At 37.3% G+C, this 17943-nt stretch overlaps 1 protein-coding gene across 2 annotated transcripts in view; it reads right to left on the reverse strand.

Moving 5' to 3' along the window:
- The window catches only part of LOC106088227 (protein turtle), a 200569-nt gene that overhangs the window by 74420 nt on the left and 108206 nt on the right, over window positions 1-17943 (reverse strand). For both annotated transcript variants that reach the window (XM_059362361.1, XM_059362360.1), the window contains exon 8: window positions 4395-4539. In XM_059362361.1, coding sequence (XP_059218344.1) covers window positions 4395-4539 — 145 coding nt within the window. The remainder of the gene's footprint in view (window positions 1-4394; window positions 4540-17943) is intronic.

The raw sequence follows: 17943 nt of genomic DNA on the forward strand, positions 1-17943 counted from the left end.
AACAGAGGAACACCTCAAGCAGGTGTACTGTCTCTTCTACTTCGGAATATAGCCATTTCGCATATATTATTGTCTCTGGAAGAAAAAGGCATAAAAGTGGTCGCGTATGCTGATGACGTGGCAATAGCGGTTAGGGAAAAGTTTCCCAGCACTCTAAAATGATGGGTCAGCAGAGGAACCCCTCAAGGAGATGTACTGTATCCTCTACTTTGGAACATAGCCATTAGCAATATATTGTATTATTGTATCTGGAAGAAAAACCTCTAAAAGTGGTTGCGTATGCCGCAGATGTGGCGCCAAATATCTGGGTGTTTTGCTGGACAGGAATTTGAACTTCAAATCCATTATTTTGAAGAGGGCAAGAAAGCATCTATGTCATGCACTGTGCATATAATACAGTTGTCAGACCTATAATGCTATATGGGGTTGTGGTGTGGTGGGAGGCGCCTCAAAAATGTATCTACTGTTCAATACTAAACCGGATCCAAAGGATGGCTTGTTTATGCATCACAGCCGCGCTGAGGACGACACCATCTGATGCACTGAATTTAATGCTACGTCTTATGCCTCTGGACATTGTGGCGAGATAAGTTGCTGCGACCGCTGCTGTGAGGCTAAGGTAGCTTTATATTTGGTCATGTGGCGGCTATGGACATTGTGTTATCCTTGGTACCAAGTCAGATGTTCACAGAGATATCCGGGGCACAGAGATGTCCTTTTGAGCATTCCAAGATGATGTGACCTAAACTAGATAGGAAAACATGCTGACAGAATGAAAGTTGTCAGTAACGACTTTTGCCGTTGGGACGTCGAAGAAGAAGAGACTATAAAACATCTGCTGTGTGTGTATCCCTGTTCCACTATGGGTTCTCATTTCTTTGAGAACTTGTCTGATTTAGGGAATGTAAACGGTCGCAAGTTATTGGAATTTTTAAAGCGATCTGAATGTTTCAACGGTAGGAACTAGAAGCGAAATTTCTTGGGATGACTATGGACTCAAAGTTAACATGGAAAAAATATGTTGAAAATAAGAAAAACGCTCTTGAAATTAAATTGAACAAACAGATTTTAAGGTCTATATGGATATATGGTAAAATGCTATGTGGATAGCAATATTTATATAGTTCAAAAATTTCAGTACAAAGTGTTAAGGGAAATCGTAAATGCTCCTTGGTATATAAGAAACAGCGATCTACGCAGAGATAGGGCCCAGTTATCTCATTGACTTTAGGTTTTATTCTTTCACACAGTACGTCCGAGAGTATCTTGTATGCGATGGGGAGGAGACTTATTCCTCTGTAGTTTGCACATTCCGTCTTGTCTCCTTTCTTGTGTACGGAACATAGTATGGTGAGGTTCCAATCATTGGGTATGTGTTCTTCTAGCCAGATTGCGCAGATAAGCTGATGCATACGCCTTATCAACGTGTCGCCTACGATTTTAAATAGTTCAACGGGTAACCCGTCGGCTCCTGCAGCCTTGTTGTTCTTAAGTCAGATCACTGCTACTTGGACCCCATTCTGACTAGGAGGTAAACATTCTATGCCATAATCATTGATTGGTTCTGCGGTATCCTGTTCGCTGCCAAAGTCGGGCACATAGACCTGGTAAATTCACCTTGGACCAGATATTCACACTGCACCAAATCCTGGAAAAGACCCGAGAAAGACAAATCAACACCTACCATCTCGTCGCCTTCGAAACTCCTTTACGTTCATAGGTATTTCAAGCCACGACTGAGTTTAGTATCCCTGCAGGATGACTCTTGCTGATACGCGTTCCTCAGTAAGAATAGGAAAGAATCTCTCCGAACCATTTAATACCAAACGAGGTTTCAGACAAGGAGACAGCCTATCGTGTGATCTCTTTAATATCCTGTTGGAGAAGATTATACGAGATGCAGATGTGAATAGATATGGCACACTAATCGCCTATGCCGACGACATCGACATCATAGGTCGGTCATCGGAAGTAGTAACTGCTGCCTTTGAAAGTAAAGTAAAGGAGATAAGACGAAATGGATGGTTTCAACTCCCAAAACGCCTTGTACAACCGAGCAGATAAAGAAAATGGAGAAAGTTGGGAACCAAAACTTTGAAATAGTCAGTAACTTTATTTACCTCGGCAGCGCCCTAACCGAAACGAATGACACCAGTTTTGAGATTTAGGGAAGAATAATACTTGCAAACAGATGCTATTTTGGTCTAAGTAAGCAGTTTAGAAACAAAGCTACCTCTCGACAGACGAAGATTACACTATACAAGACACTGATACTACCTGTGTTGTTATATGGTTCTGCAGCATGGGTATTTGTGAAAGCAGATGAGGCAGTGCTTGGAGTATTTGGGAGAAATATTCTTCGTAAAATAAATGGACCAGTTTGCGATAATGGAGAATATAGCCGACGTATGAACCACGAGCTGTATGAGCTGTATAATGACGATAGCATATTACACGCATCAAAATACAACGGCTGCGTTGGGTAGGTCATGTTGTCAGAATGGATGAAGAAGCTCCAGCAAAGAAGTCTTTTGAAGGCAAACACGGTGGTACACGCAAACCGGGAAGACCAAAAGCCCGATGGAAAGATCAAGTGGTGGAAGACACCTCGACTTTTGGTGTCAGAGATTTTAGAATGAGCGCAGAAGATCGAGGTGTTTGGAACGCTATTCTACGTTCAGCCAGTGGAACAAATATTCTGTCATAGCTTATTTATTTAAAGTAAGATCTACCGAGAGATCTAAAAATGAATACGGTACCAGAAGAAATACAGCAAATTGCTGAGCATCATGAAAGGCGAATGACTTGTCATAACAATTCGTTTAAACTTCTTGATTTAAAGAGGCGTTTTAAGCAACACTAGTTGTATTGAATAAATTTACTTAAGCCACAAGAAGTACGAGCGAGTCTTTATGTAATAGACTAGGTACAGGACTGCCAGATTTGATTTTTCGGCATTTTGCCGATTTTTAACTTTTTTGTTATCTATATTGTATATTTCAAAATCATTAAGAACACATTTTTATTCTGGCAATATATATTCCCCAGAGCATTTTTGGAAATCCATTGACTATACACCCAGCACAATACGCTTTATAACTCCATCCTTAAATGCAATGTTATATATATCTAGTTAATTTATTTTTATAAAATCGTCGGTCCACAAGTCAGTTGTAATTGACGTCATTTTATTGATGACTGCCTCTTTGATTTCTTTCTTAACCTTATTTCTTTTTTCCTCCGTTATTGTTTCCTTAACATTTATATTTTTCTTTGAATTTTTAAATTAGTAGTACTTGTGACGAACTAAATTTTATGTTTTTACAATGAAAAATTCCATTTATTATTTCATCTTTTCCGTTTTTTATAAGAGCAACCTCATTCCATATTTTACTTTTTTATACCCACCACCGAAGGATGGGGGTATATTCATTTTGTCATTCCGTTTGCAACACATCGAAATATTCATTTCCGACCCTATAAAGTATATATATTCTAGCTGCCATATAGCCCGATCTCTCGATCTAAGGTTTTGGGGCCATAAAAGGCGCGTTTATTGTCCAATGACGCAGAAAAATTGGACGGTGAGTTGTGTTAGGCCCTTCGATATCCTTTTTAAATTTGATCCAGATCTGCCATATAGACCGATATCCCGATTTATAGTCTTCGTCCCATTAATTCGCATTTATAATCCGATTTCACTTAAATTTTACACAGTGACTTATGCTAAGCATTTCGACATCCGTTTAGTACATGGTTCAAATCGGTTTAATTTTAGATATAACTACTTAAAAGGCCTATATTTTGTTATACGCAATTGAAAAATGACTTGTACTTATAAGTATTTGGTCCAAATCGGAACATATTTTGATATAGCTGCTATGGGGCATAAGGTATGCATTTTTCACCGGATTTTGACGAAAGGTGTTTTACATATATACCCGAGGTGGTGGGTACCCAAAACTTATGGGTATCCAAAACTTATTCTAAAACTTATAACTACATTTGAACGAATACTGAGGAAACGAATACTTGAATTAAGTACGTCAGTTGTCATTTCATCGCTTGAGCTGTAACGACATTATTAAAAAGAGCATAAAGATGCACTCTTAAAAAACAATTAATGCATATAAAAGCATGTTAAAGCAACGACCATATGAATGCGTTGTAAAAGAGAATGATTTCATTCTATTCTCTGGTACTCAATAAATTTCACCGAATAGGGCCATAATGTACTGTATTTCAGCATTGTTGCCTTCGTTGTGTGTTGATGTTTGACCTATGTTTATGATATGCAATCGAATAGACCCCATCGGATTTCGCAATCAATTAATAGATAATTATCGTCCGAGTGAACTAAGAACAAGGCTTAAGACAAAAAGTCATTCACTTACATTGTATGTCAAGCTTCCACCCGTCTTCCAGCGGCTCTGAGGGAACAGCGTGATTATATGCTTTACAAGTGAGTAACTTACCAGCATCATTTTTACTAAATGATATCGATAACGTACTGGTTGTCTGGTTTCCGTCGCTTGAAGTCTGAAAAAATATGGTTAGTATATTTGGTTAATGCTAGATGCTTTTTTTCCATTGAAAGAAATCTCCACAACTACCTTAGGCAGACGTATGTAGTTCCTACTAGCAATACCAACAGTTTACCTCCAAAAATTTCCAATGGGGGTAAAACAAAGAGCAAAGTTATGTTTAAAATAGTATAAAGCAATCTTCGACTTGAAGAAAATTTTACAAATAGGTACAAATAGGGGTGATTTTTTTGAGGTTAGGATTTTCATGCATTAGTATTTGACAGATCACGTGGGATTTCAGACATGGTGTCAAAGAGAAAGATGCTCAGTATGCTTTGACATTTCATCATGAATAGACTTACTAACGAGCTACGCTTGCAAATCATTTTCAGTGAATCATTTTCAGTGAAATCATTTTCAGTGAATCGACAAATTTTGTTCAGCGATGAGGCTCATTTCTGGTTGAATGGCTACGTAAATAAGCAAAATTGCCGCATTTGGAGTGAAGAGCAACCAGAAGCCAATCAAGAACTGCCCATGCATCCCGAAAAATGCACTGTTTGGTGTGGTTTGTACGCTGGTGGAATCATTGGACCGTATTTTTTCAAAGATGCTGTTAGACGCAACGTTACGGTGAATGAACACATTTCGAACCGAACACTGATTTTGGTAATAAAATTCAATGATTTGCAAGCGTTGCTCGTTAGTAAGTCTATTCATGATGAAATGTCAAAGCATACTGAGCATCTTTCTCTTTGACACCATGTCTGAAATCCCATGTGATCTGTCAAATACTAATGCATGAAAATCCTAACCTCAAAAAAATCACCCTTTATGTATCTAACTTAAACGAAAACTTTGTGTAATAAATAATGTACGGCATTAGGTGCCATACAAGCAACGAAATCATTGCTCTTTTATGGGAAAGCCGAATACAATTGGCCACCATATCTTTCTTGTGAAAGTCTCTGGAATGCCTCTCGGAATTGTGGCTAGGCAAATTACTTCGATCACTGCTGTGAGGCTGAGGAAGCTTTCTCTTTGGTCATGTGGCGGCTACGGACAATGTGTGAATTACACATTTCCTGAACCGCTTTTGATGAAAAGTACTTTATCACTAGATCCAAACTTGGGATGTACTCTGAAGAACTGGGACTGGTTATATCGAGTAGATTACCCGAGCTCTGTAGTATGTACCAAGAGGAGATCTTGGCGTTGTGGAATGGTTACAATATCTTCTCAGCCATTGAATATCTGGGAAACATATTTCTGATTCCAAAAACCGTTCTCGAGTATCGCAGTTTTCTCAGCGATATGACTGAACAGTTAAAAATTCACAGGCCACAGAGATAACCCAGGGAATAATTGAGAAGACGAGCTTGCGAGACTAGGAACTACCTCCCACATTCCAGGGGAACTGGAATCTGTGGGTATGCCACTAGCGACATTTAAGCTAAGTCTTCAGGATCAGGCCCGAAGGGCAACGGATGATAGATGGGCACAAAAGGGGGTTGTGAACATTCCAAACGTATGTGGCCTAACCTTGATTTGAAGAGGTATACCGCTTTGCTGTCACTGGCTAAATTAGTTGTCTCAGTCATTATGTCCGTTATGACAGGTCCCTGTCTGATCGGAAAACATGTTGATAGACTGAAGGTGGGAAGTAACGACTTTTGCAGAACTTGGAGGACGTCGAGGGAGAAAAGGCTATAGAACATCTGCCATGTGTGTGTCCCGCAGTGATAGTCAGAAGGAGTTCCACTATAGGTTCTCATATCCTTGAAAACTTGTCTGACTTAGCGGTTGTGAACGTTCGCAAGTTGTTGAGCTTTTTAAAGCGATCTGGATGGTTCAACGGTAGGAACTAGGAGGCTTCTTCCTTCTTTTGTTCCTGTGGTATCATATTGGGCGAAAACGTGTAAGTGAGTCTGATGGCAGACTGTCAATTAAACCTGTCAATTAAACCTATCCTAACATATTGTAATTTTGAACTTTTTTCTTCCTTTATCCATTTTATTTTTTATTTTCTTTTTGTTCCTACACAACAAGATGAATATCTTATATATAAAAGTGTCGGATTGGAAATTTAGATACAAATATTAAATGAAAATGATTAATAAAAAAATAAGAACATAGCCAAAATTAATAATTTCAAGTTTAAAATTGAAACAAGTGAATTATTTTAATAACAATTAAAAAAATAAAATAAAACCCAAAGTGAATTTACTGCATTTGAGTATCAGATTCCATGTTTCAAAAATAAAAAAAATATTCATTTATATCTAAACGCAGATACGTGTCTGATGCCTTGTAATTCGTTGGGAAGAGTGTTTCAAAGATGTATTGAACCAATGAAAAATTGCCACTCCGATACTAAGCTTTGCCTTCTCTGGGGTGTGATTCTTTTTCCTCTATTATACCTAGCTAATGTGAGTCGATCACAAAGATATCTTGGGTTCTGTCTTTTAAAATGTTGTGCAAAAATTTCAGACCTCTTACATTCAAAAGAGAGTTAAAACTCATGCCATGAAGAGATTTCGAAAATCGCGGAACATGTAACGTCCTTCTCAAGCCGTATTCATTACGTATAATGGAGTTGAATGCAACGTTCAACTTACGTCGGCTTAAGGAGTCACAATTTGCAAAGAGTTCGCAGCCGTATATCAGTCCAGGTACCAAACAGGTTTTCGTCAAAAGCACATGAATATTAGGTGGAATAAATGAATGAGTGAGCCACAAAGCTCGTAATTTCACAAAGGTCTGGCCAACAATCGCATTTATAGGATTTGTCCAACTTAAGGAAGAGTTAAAAATCACCTTAAAGTTCCTAACACTTCAAACTGGTTCTATCTTCTCCCAATTAGCCTTTCATTCTTATGAATATTTAAAAATTTTGATTTATTAGAGTGAAGAAACAAACTATTTGCGTGAGCCCAGCGACAAACACGTTGGAGTTCTCCATTAAGTCACGCACTCCCTGACTAATGTTCTTTAGTGAACTACCTAGATAAATCTGTACGTCATATGCAAACATATGGATTCGACTATGAGTTAGTTGGAGAGATCATTTGCGTACATAGAGAAAAGAAGTGTACCTATAATAGATCCCAGTGGAACTCCTTACTCATTGTCAAAGGCGCTAATTCTCTGTCTGAATCATAGACCGACTGGGTACGATTTGATAAGTACGACTCTAAAAGTTTGGTAGACGAATTGGCAAAATTGAAAAAACGGCGAAGTTTGAAATACTAGTTACGATGATCAACTGTATCAAATGTCTAAGAATGGTCTAGTAGGACTAGGAAACAGACTTTGTTGGCATCGTTGTTAACGACTACATAGTCGTTAACAACGATTCGCGACCGAGATACTCCGAAATCTGTTCGTGTATTAATTGCTCAAATACTTTCGAAAGGAAGGATAAGATTGGTCGAAATTTCGTATTTTATTTGGAAACCGTTTGGAAACAATGGCACTCGATTTAATCTTACAAAATATTTTAACCTCATCATGAGTAATGTATCGGAACTCGTAAACTCCCTCACCCAGCTGTCCATCATCAGGTCCGTAGTATGAAGGATCGATTTGAATGCCCGGTATATTAATGAAAACCTGATTGGGTTCGTCCACGTCGCCGTTATAAATCCCAGAACCTTTCGGTTTCCCAACACCTATATCGTTGATGGTTTTCCGTCTACTCTTAGAGTCTAGTGCAAAACTAAAACGTGTATAATAATACTCAGTCTTAGGAGAGCTGATGCAGTCGTTCACCCTTCTACGAGCAGAACGAAATTCCTCGTAAAGTTCTGGCGCCCTGTAGTCTCTCCACCGCAAATAAGCCCTATCTCTACATCCTATGAAAGACTTAGCAGCCGAAATTAATCTATGTCTCGAAGCCATGTCCATTAAGAATGAAGCCAAGTTTCAGAAACACATACCATGTCAATACCTGAATCCTCAAATATAAACCTGAATTCGCCAATGTTGTAGACTAAGCTTTGTGAATTTATGTGACATATCCGTATCCCATCTCTTTGTTTTGCTAGAATCCTCACTACATTTCTGGTTACGTCCTTGGAACCTCTATCAATACAATACAATAGAATACTCATTTCTGCCATCATTTATGTCACTAGGACTGTAGATTAAGCCTACAACAGCGATATGCATATAGAAGTAGAATATTGTAGTATGTATTTGAGAGGTTTTCATTGATGTAGAATTGGGAATTTGACCTAAGCCCAATCGAACTCAAAAATAATTAATTATTATTTTCGTTTTTATGTCTTGCAAAGGATTTGAGGAAAAAATTCTTGTCGTGGGGAGACATCAACTTGGCGATGATGACTCCATGCGGCGAATTCACATTTATGGTGTTATTCATATTCTGCAGACGTCGATCAGATTCTCAGATTTGTCATAGGGTATACCATGTCGCATGCAACTGGAAAAATTCGTTTGTGTTACATCACAAACATTTTGTTCAATCGTAATAGTATATTTTAAGTTCCTATTACAGGGTCGTTCGTGTAGAATGATATCAGTCATTCGGCTTTGATTTTGTAATTTCAAGCCTACTTTTAAGCGTGAGTTTAAAACAAAGGATCCATAATACATTTAATGTGTTGGAAAAGCTTTAGGTGTAAGTTGTTGGGAGCGTTTTTGTTTTCAATGCAATTGAGATTGACACTTGACTGAAAGAGTCTGATTGACATTCACTCTTTCTTAGGTTGTCCTATTGTTGCTCTTGTTTTATGTTATAACTAGCTGAACCGGGCCCGCTCCGCTGCGCCTTCTTTTACCTGCCTTCAGCTGGGAGCGTTTTTGTTTTCAATGCAATTAAGATTGACACTTGACTGAAAGAGTCCGATTGACATTCACTATTACTTAGGTTGTCCTATTGTTGTTCTTGTTTTATGTTATAACTAGCTGAACGGCCCGCTCCGCTGCGCCTTCTTTTACTTTATATGGAGCAAAATTTTCCTTTGAATATTTATTTTCGACAATTAAAGAGCTTTTAGTGAAATACCAGCTTCGAAAATAGTATACCGCTTGACTAACAGTTTAACAATATAAGTGTCTTTATCTGAATCCCAAAAGATCTTTATTGGTCTACGAATTTAACTTTGGATGTAAGATGTACTCCATTCTTAAATTACTTTATTTCAGCCCCATATTCTCATGATGTCTGATTAAGCAAAAATATCAGCACCGTGCTCTTCTCTCAAATACCATTTATTTAAACCCCATATTGCCATTGGTTCAAGGGGAGTTTACACGATTAGGCGTCTCTCAAACACATGGCCCCAAAATTGGTTATCAAATTAGTTTTCTAATCTCAAATACCTTTCATTTGAGCCACATATTAGCATGGTCGAAAAATTTTTACCCTTTGGGAGGTGTTTGGGGAAGGGGTGATGTCCTAAATACATGATCCTACATTTGGATATCAAATTCGTATTCTACTCCCAAATACCTTTATTTGAGCCCCATATTGGGATGGTCAGTAAAAAATTGCTGTTTGTTGTTTGGGGTATTTTGGGAAAGGGGTAGACCCCCAGAAAATTGGTCCCGAAAGTGGGTAACAATACTTGCTCTAACCCCCAAAATACTTTTCATTTAAGCTCCACATTGACATGGTCGGTAAATATGCCTGATTTAGGGGAGTTTGGGGATTGTGGTGGTTCGCCAAACACTAAGCCCGGAAAATATATCAGCAATGTGCTCTATTCTCATATATCTATATATCATTTATTTGAACCCCATATTGCCATTGGCCTCAAAATTGGATAAGAAATTCGTTTTCTAATCTCATTAAAACTCCTTATTGCAAAAGTCAGGCCCAAATTGTCTTGGTGAGCAAATACGTCGTATCTAGGGGCTGTTATGGTGGTGGGACGTCCCCTAGACAGTTGGTCCCTAATGTTGATATAAGATACGTGGTCTACATCCAAATACCTTTAATTTGAGCCCCATATTTCCATAGACGGCAAAAATGACCGGCTTGGGGGGTGTTTTGGGGGATGGGCGGCCACTCAATGAGTTGGCCTTGAAAATATATATCGGATTCGTGGTCTACTCTAAAAACCTTCTTATTTGAGCCTCATATTGAAATAGTCAGCAAATATTTTCTATTTGGGTGGTGTTGTGGGGGTGTGGTGGCCCCATAGACACTTTTCCCGAATATTGATGTCAGATTCGTGCTTTATTTCATTTATTATGACCTTATTTATGACCTTTCATTTGAGCCTCATATTGCTATGGTCGCAAATTTGTTCCCTTTGATTACCATATGAGTCAACTCAACATAGTTTTCTGGAATGCAAATGGCTTGTCAAACCATATATTAGAAGTAAAGGAATTCCTAAGAACAAGACAGATAGATGTAATGCTAATTTGTGAGACACACTTTACACAAAAATCTCATCTTTTAATTCCACAATATGATTTTTATCATGTAAATCACCCTGACAGCAAAGCAAGAGGAGGATCGGGGATCCTAATAAGAAAAACCATAAAACATCACCAAGGAACACATTATTGCGCGCAAGAGATACAAGCAACTAACATTATAGTAGAAGACTGGCTTGGACCATTAACCATCTCCTCAATTTACTGCCCACCGAAACATAACATTAAAAAAGATTTATACATTAGTTTCTTCAGATCACTTGGAAACAAATTCTTAGCTTGTGGTGACTACAATGCTAAACATCCTCTATGGGGCTCCCGACTTACATCTCCAAAGGGAAAACAACTGTTTTACGCCATCAAAGAACTGAACTTGAACGTTAAATCCTCTGGTACCCCAACATATTGGCCCACTGATGTAAATAAAACCCCAGATCTAATTGATTTTTGTGTCTCAAAGGGTATCCCCGAAGGATCACAAAATTGCACATCGATCTGTGAACTCTCTTCCGACCATTCACCGGTTCTCCTTACCGTGCATTGCAAATATATAATACAGGACCAAAAATGTACATTACACAATAAGAAAACCAATTGGCACTATTTTCGGTATCTTTTAAGTACGAATCTAAGTGAGAACATTCCTCTTAAAACAGACGAAGATTTAGTAGATGCAGTGGAACATCTAGTCCGCAATATTCAACTAGCGTCATGGAATGCAACACCTCAGAAAAGTTTCTCCATAAATCACACTACTCCAACAAACGTCTTGAAAAAACTTTTCATTAAACGGAAAGCGAAGAAAACGTGGCAAAGAACGCGATCTCCTGATGATAAGAGGAAACTAAACAAAGCAACAGCCGAACTCAAACTTCTTCTACAGAATATACAAAATGAAAATTTTGAAAAAAATATTCAGGGTCTTGGTCCAAACAAGTCTACAGATTATTCCCTGTGGAAAGTGACCAAATCTATCAAGAGATACCCAAAAATAAATCACCCAATAAGAAAACCCGATAGTTCTTGGACAAAGAGTAACTTAGAAAAAGCAACTACATTTGCAAACCACTTATTTGATGTATTTACCCCAAATACAAATGAAGTTGTACCAGAAAATATTAAAAAAATCCTAGATGAAACCCACCAACTTGATCTGCCCATTAAAAAATTTTCGAAGGCTGAAGTTATTAAAGTTATCAACACCCTTAAAGCAAATAAAGCACCTGGTTATGATTTGATTACACCAACTATCTTAAAAGAACTTCCTGCAAATGCTTTAAATTTATTGACCTACATATACAACGCATGCTTGACTCGATGCTTTGTACCCCCGCAATGGAAGGTTGCGCAAATAACAATGATTCAAAAACCTGGCAAACCCACAGACCAAGTAAAGTCTTATCGTCCAATTAGTCTGCTGTCTGTACTTTCCAAAGTTCTTGAAATTCTATTTTTAAAGCGATTAACGCCAATTGTAAATCAAAAAGAACTTATCCCTGACCATCAATTTGGGTTCAGGAAAAATCACGGCACAATAGAACAAATCCATCGTCTGGTTGAAACAATACACAACGCGTTTGAATCCAAAGAATTTTGTACAGCTGCATTCCTGGATATATCGCAAGCATTTGATAAGGTATGGCACGAGGGCTTACTTTACAAAATAAAAAAGCTGTTACCAATCAATTTTTATCTGTTTATTAAATCGTATATTAACGATCGGCATTTTTATGTTCAAGAAGCCGGTGAAGCAAGTACCATCAAGAATATTCGTGCCGGTGTACCACAAGGTAGTGTACTTGGTCCACTGCTATATCTCTTATTTACAGCTGACCTTCCACGATCACAGAATGCTGTGATCGGGACTTTCGCTGATGATACAGCGGTATTAGCTGTCAGTAAAGATGCACAAAAAGCGAGTAATGCCCTCCAAAAGTACTTAAACACGTTATCGGTATGGCTACGTGAATGGCGTATAAAAGCCAATGAGTCAAAATCTACCCAAGTTACATATACATTGAAACATGCCACATGTCCCCCTGTTCAATTGAACCAAATTGAGATCCCACAGAAAGATGAAGCCCTATATCTTGGAATTTATCTAGATAGAAAACTTAAATGGAAGAAACACATCCAAACTAAAAGAAAGGCTCTCGATATTCAACTGAGAAAAATGAAATACCTAATTGGATACCGCTCGAAACTCTCTTTGGAAAACAAAATCCTCATATACAAATGCATATTAAAACCAATCTGGACATATGGCATCCAATTATGGGGGACCGCCTCAAATACCAATATAAAATTACTGCAACAGTTTCAATCTAAAGTACTAAGAATAATTACAAATGCCACAACATACGTTACCAACGAACGCCTACATAAGGATCTAAACATAAAAACAGTAAAGGAAGAGATTTCATCGCAATTAATGTCATATAAATTAAGAATTGACGACCATCCAAACCCCCTAGCGGCCAACTTAATGTCAAATCGGGAAACTTTTACAAGGCTAAAACGAAAAGCACCACAAGATCTAATCGCATAAATAAAATCTTTGTATAAATATTGTTCCTCAAACTGAAATTTATGTATGTATATGTTAAATGGATTGACCACTGGGTTAATACCATCTAAAAGAAATTTAAAACACCAGAATAATGTTAAATATCAATGTTAGATAGATCGCATTAATAAAAATTACAAAAAAAAAAAAAAAAAAAAAAAAAAATATTGCTATGGTCGCAAATTTGTTCCCTTTGGGGGATGTTTTTGGATATCAGATTCGTTTTCTACACTCAAATACCTTTTATTTAAGCCTCATATTTCCATGGTCAGTAAATAAGTCCTGTTTGGGGGGTGTTTTGGGGAAGGGGTGGACCCCAGAAACGTGGTTTCACATTTGAATATTAGATTCGTATTCTACTCGGCATTGGCTGAAGTTTTGTGATTAGAGAATGTGACGCTAAAAAAACGCCTTTAGAAAGAATTTCATTAAAATTAGTTTAGAAAAAATTTCATAAAAATTTAGTTTTTAACAAAATTTTATTACAATTTTGTCCTAAAGCAAAATTATTTTGAGGCAGCCCAGGCCCTAGCTTAATTTCGTCTTAATAGAATATTACAAATATGAAATCTTGTTATTTAAAAAATTTTTACAAACATTATCTGTTTAGAATAATTTAATTTAAATTATTTTCTTTGGACAAAAAATTTTTTGGGAGGATCGGGTCCGATAGCCCCTCCCCCCCTCCCTGGCTACGTCCTTGACTTTAGGATGATTCACAAAGTCTTTCCACTGCATAAAGATTTTCTTGAAACAAAAACAAAATTTCAATATTAAAATTCTGTTTTTAAATATTTCACCCAAAAGACTATGAGCTCAGAACCAATTGCCTATAAAACTGTATTGTGTGTTATGGAATTCCAAAAAAACAAAAAAAAAAATCGAAGTGGTCGCATTTAAAATGCAAATTAATCTGAGTGATCATATCTGGGTTTTACGAATGTGTTTCCGAGTCTTAAAAAATATTAATTTCCGTGCTGTTGAAATTCAAGAACTTTACAATTAAATAATTAGTATTACTTATTATTATTATTATTATTATTCTTTGGAAACCATATTTATTAGTAACTGAAGTTCATACACCCTCCATCATAGGATGGGGGCATACTAACTTCGCCTCCATTTGTAACGAAATATTGATCTGAGACTCAACAAAGTGTATATATTCTTGATGGTCGCCAAATTTAAAGTCAATTTAGGCATTTCCGTCCGTTTGTATGACTGTTCCAAGCACGTAACTTTCGAAGAAATAAAGCAAGGCACTTGATATTTTGCACAAATACTTCGTATAAGTGTAGGTCAGTTTGGGTTGTAAATACATACATATATATATATATATATATATATATATATATATATATATATATATATATATATATATATATACATGGACCATGTGTTGATATAGATGCCATATAAACCGATATTTGATCTTGATTTCTGGAGCCTGTAGAGGGTATAATTCTTATCCGAAATGGCTGAAATTTTGTACAACGACTTTCTTTACGACCTTAAACATACACAAAAAAACGCTATTTCTGAAATCTTCGCAGAATTCAATTGGAGATTGGGGGAAATGTCTTTATTGCACAACACATTTAGTTCAACATGTTTCCCACCCCCATGCTCTCAATTGTTCTGCTATTTTGGATAAGACAAATTTATATGAAATATTGCAAATATTAATTAAATAAAAATTGCCCTTTTGTTGCAGTCGAGAGTTGAACCAAGAAACTTCTATTTATGAAGCAGACGCTCTACACATTCATCCACATGGCTATTGTTTCAATCTGACACTATTAACCCAATTCAATATTTGCTAACAACACAAAAGCAAATCATTTTCGAACTTTTTTTATACCCTCCACCATAGAATGGGGGTATACTAATTTCGTTATTCTGTTTGTAACTCCTCGAAATATTCATCTAAGACCCCATAAAGTATATATATTCTTGATCGTCATGACATTTTAAGTCGAACTAGCCATGTCCATCCGTCCGTCCGTCTGTCCGTCTGTCTGTCGAAATCATGCTAACTTTCGAAGGAGTTAAGCTAGCCGCTTGAAATATTGCACTTTTGCTTATTAGTGTAGGTCGGTTGGGATTGTAAATGGGCTATATCGGTCCACGTTGTGATATAGCTGACATATTAACCGATCTGGGATCTTGACTTCTTGAGGCCCTAGAGGGCGCAATTATTATCTGATTTCAACTTTCAACATCTGTGCTAAGAATAGTTCAAACGGATCCATAACCTGATATAGCTGCCATATAAACCAATATGGGATCTTGACTTCTTGAGCCTCTAAAGGGCGCAAGTATTACCCGATTTGGCTGAAATTTTGTACAACGGCTTCTCATGACCTTTAACATACGTGTTGAATATGGCATGCATCGGTTTATAGCCCAATACAGCTCCCCTATAAACCGATCTCCCTTTTTTACTTCTTCAGCCCCTAAAGTGTGCAATATTTACTAGATTTGGCTAAAATTTTACACAATGACTTCTACTATGGTCTCCAATATTCAGTTCAATTATGGTCCGAAATGAACCATAACTTGATATTGTTCCAATAACATAGCAATTCTTTTCTTTTATCCTTTGTTTGCTAAAAAGAGATGCCGTGGCAAGAGTTCGACAAATGCGATCTATGGTGGAGGGTAAATAGGATTCGGCCCGGCCGAACTTAGCACGCTTTTACTTGATTTTTCTAAATATGCATTTTCTAAATATGCGTTATTTCCTTTTCCGTGAAGGAAGCTATGTCGTAATGCACGTATATAGGGTCTCGGCAGTCGTAACTTCCAAATTGGTATCCTTCTTTCTTTTATTTCTTTTATTTTTGCTGTAAATTGACAGCTTGACATTTGCTGTAAAATTTTGAGAACACACACATTTCTCTGTTACTTCAATCCCTACAAGATGACCGAGCTCTGCTTTTATACCCAGCACCGACGGATGGGGGTATATTAATTTTGCCATTCCGTTTGCAACACATCGAAATATCCATTTCCGACCCTATAAAGTATATATATTCTTGATCAGCGTAAAAATCTAAGACGATCTAGACATGTCCGCTCGTCTGTCCGTCTGTCTGTTGAACTCACGCTACAGTCTTTAAAAATAGAGATATTGAGCTGAAACTTTGTACAGATCCTTTTTTTTGTCTATAAGCAGGTTAAGTTTGAAGATGGGCTATATCGGAATATATCTTGATATAGCCCCCATATAGACCGATCAGCCGATTTAGGGTCTTAGGCCCATAAAAGCCACATTTATTATCCGATTTTGCTAAAATTTAGGACAGTGAGTTGTGTTAGGCCCTTCGACATCTTTCGTCAATTTGGTCCAGATTTGGATATAGCTGATATATAGACCTCTCCTCCGATTTGGGGTTTTAGGCCCATAAAAGCCACATTTATTTTCCGATTTTGCTAAATTTTGGGACAGTGAGTTGTGATAGGCCCTTCGACATCCTTTGTCAATTTGGTCCAGATCGGTCCAGATTTGGATATAGCTGCTATATAGACCTATCCTCCGATTTAGGGTCTTAGGCCCATAAAAGCCGCATTTATTATCCGATTTTGCTGAAATTTGAGACAGTGAGTTGCGTTAGGCCACCCAACATCCATTTCCAATTTGGCCCAGATCGGTCCAGATTTAGATATAGCTGCTATATAGACCGATCTCTCGATTTAAGGTATTGCGCCTATACAAGGCGCACTTATTTTGGTAAAATTTGGGGTAGTAAGTTGTGTTAGGCCCTTCGATATTCTTCGTCAATTTGGCCCAGATCGGTCCAGATTTGGATAAGCTACCATATAGACCGATCTCTCGATTCAAGGTTTTGGGCCAATAAAAGGCCTACTTATTGTCCGATGTCGCCGAAATTTGGGACAGTAAGTTGTGTTAGGCCCTTCGACATCCTTCTTCAATTTAGCCCAGATCGGTCCAGATTCGAATAAAGCTGCCATATAGACCGATATCTCGAGTTAAAGTCTTGGCTCCATAAAAGATTTCACTGATATTTGTCATAGTGACTTATGTTAGGCTTTTCGTCATCCGTGTCGTATATGGCTCAGATCGGTTTATTTTTAGATATAGCTACTAAAAAAGACCAATATTTTGCTATGCACAATTGAACAATGACTTGTACTTATAAGTATTTTGTCCAAATCGGAACATATTTCGATATAGCTGCTATGGGGCATAAGGTATGCATTTTTCACCGGATTTTGACGAAAGGAGGTTAACATATATATCCGGCCGATCTTAACGCCTTTTTAGTTGTTAAGGGTTGACATTCTTTTTATAGGAACAATGTCTCACCAGTGGAAGTGAGTAACAGAATCTCGGAGCAGCAAAATAATTTTGATATTATACCATTTAAAACTTATTTGGAAAAAGTTAATTTTTTACATCCTACGAATTTTTAATAA

The sequence above is a fragment of the Stomoxys calcitrans genome, chromosome 2, assembly GCF_963082655.1.
Source record: "Stomoxys calcitrans chromosome 2, idStoCalc2.1, whole genome shotgun sequence".
Lineage (NCBI taxonomy): Eukaryota > Metazoa > Arthropoda > Insecta > Diptera > Muscidae > Stomoxys > Stomoxys calcitrans.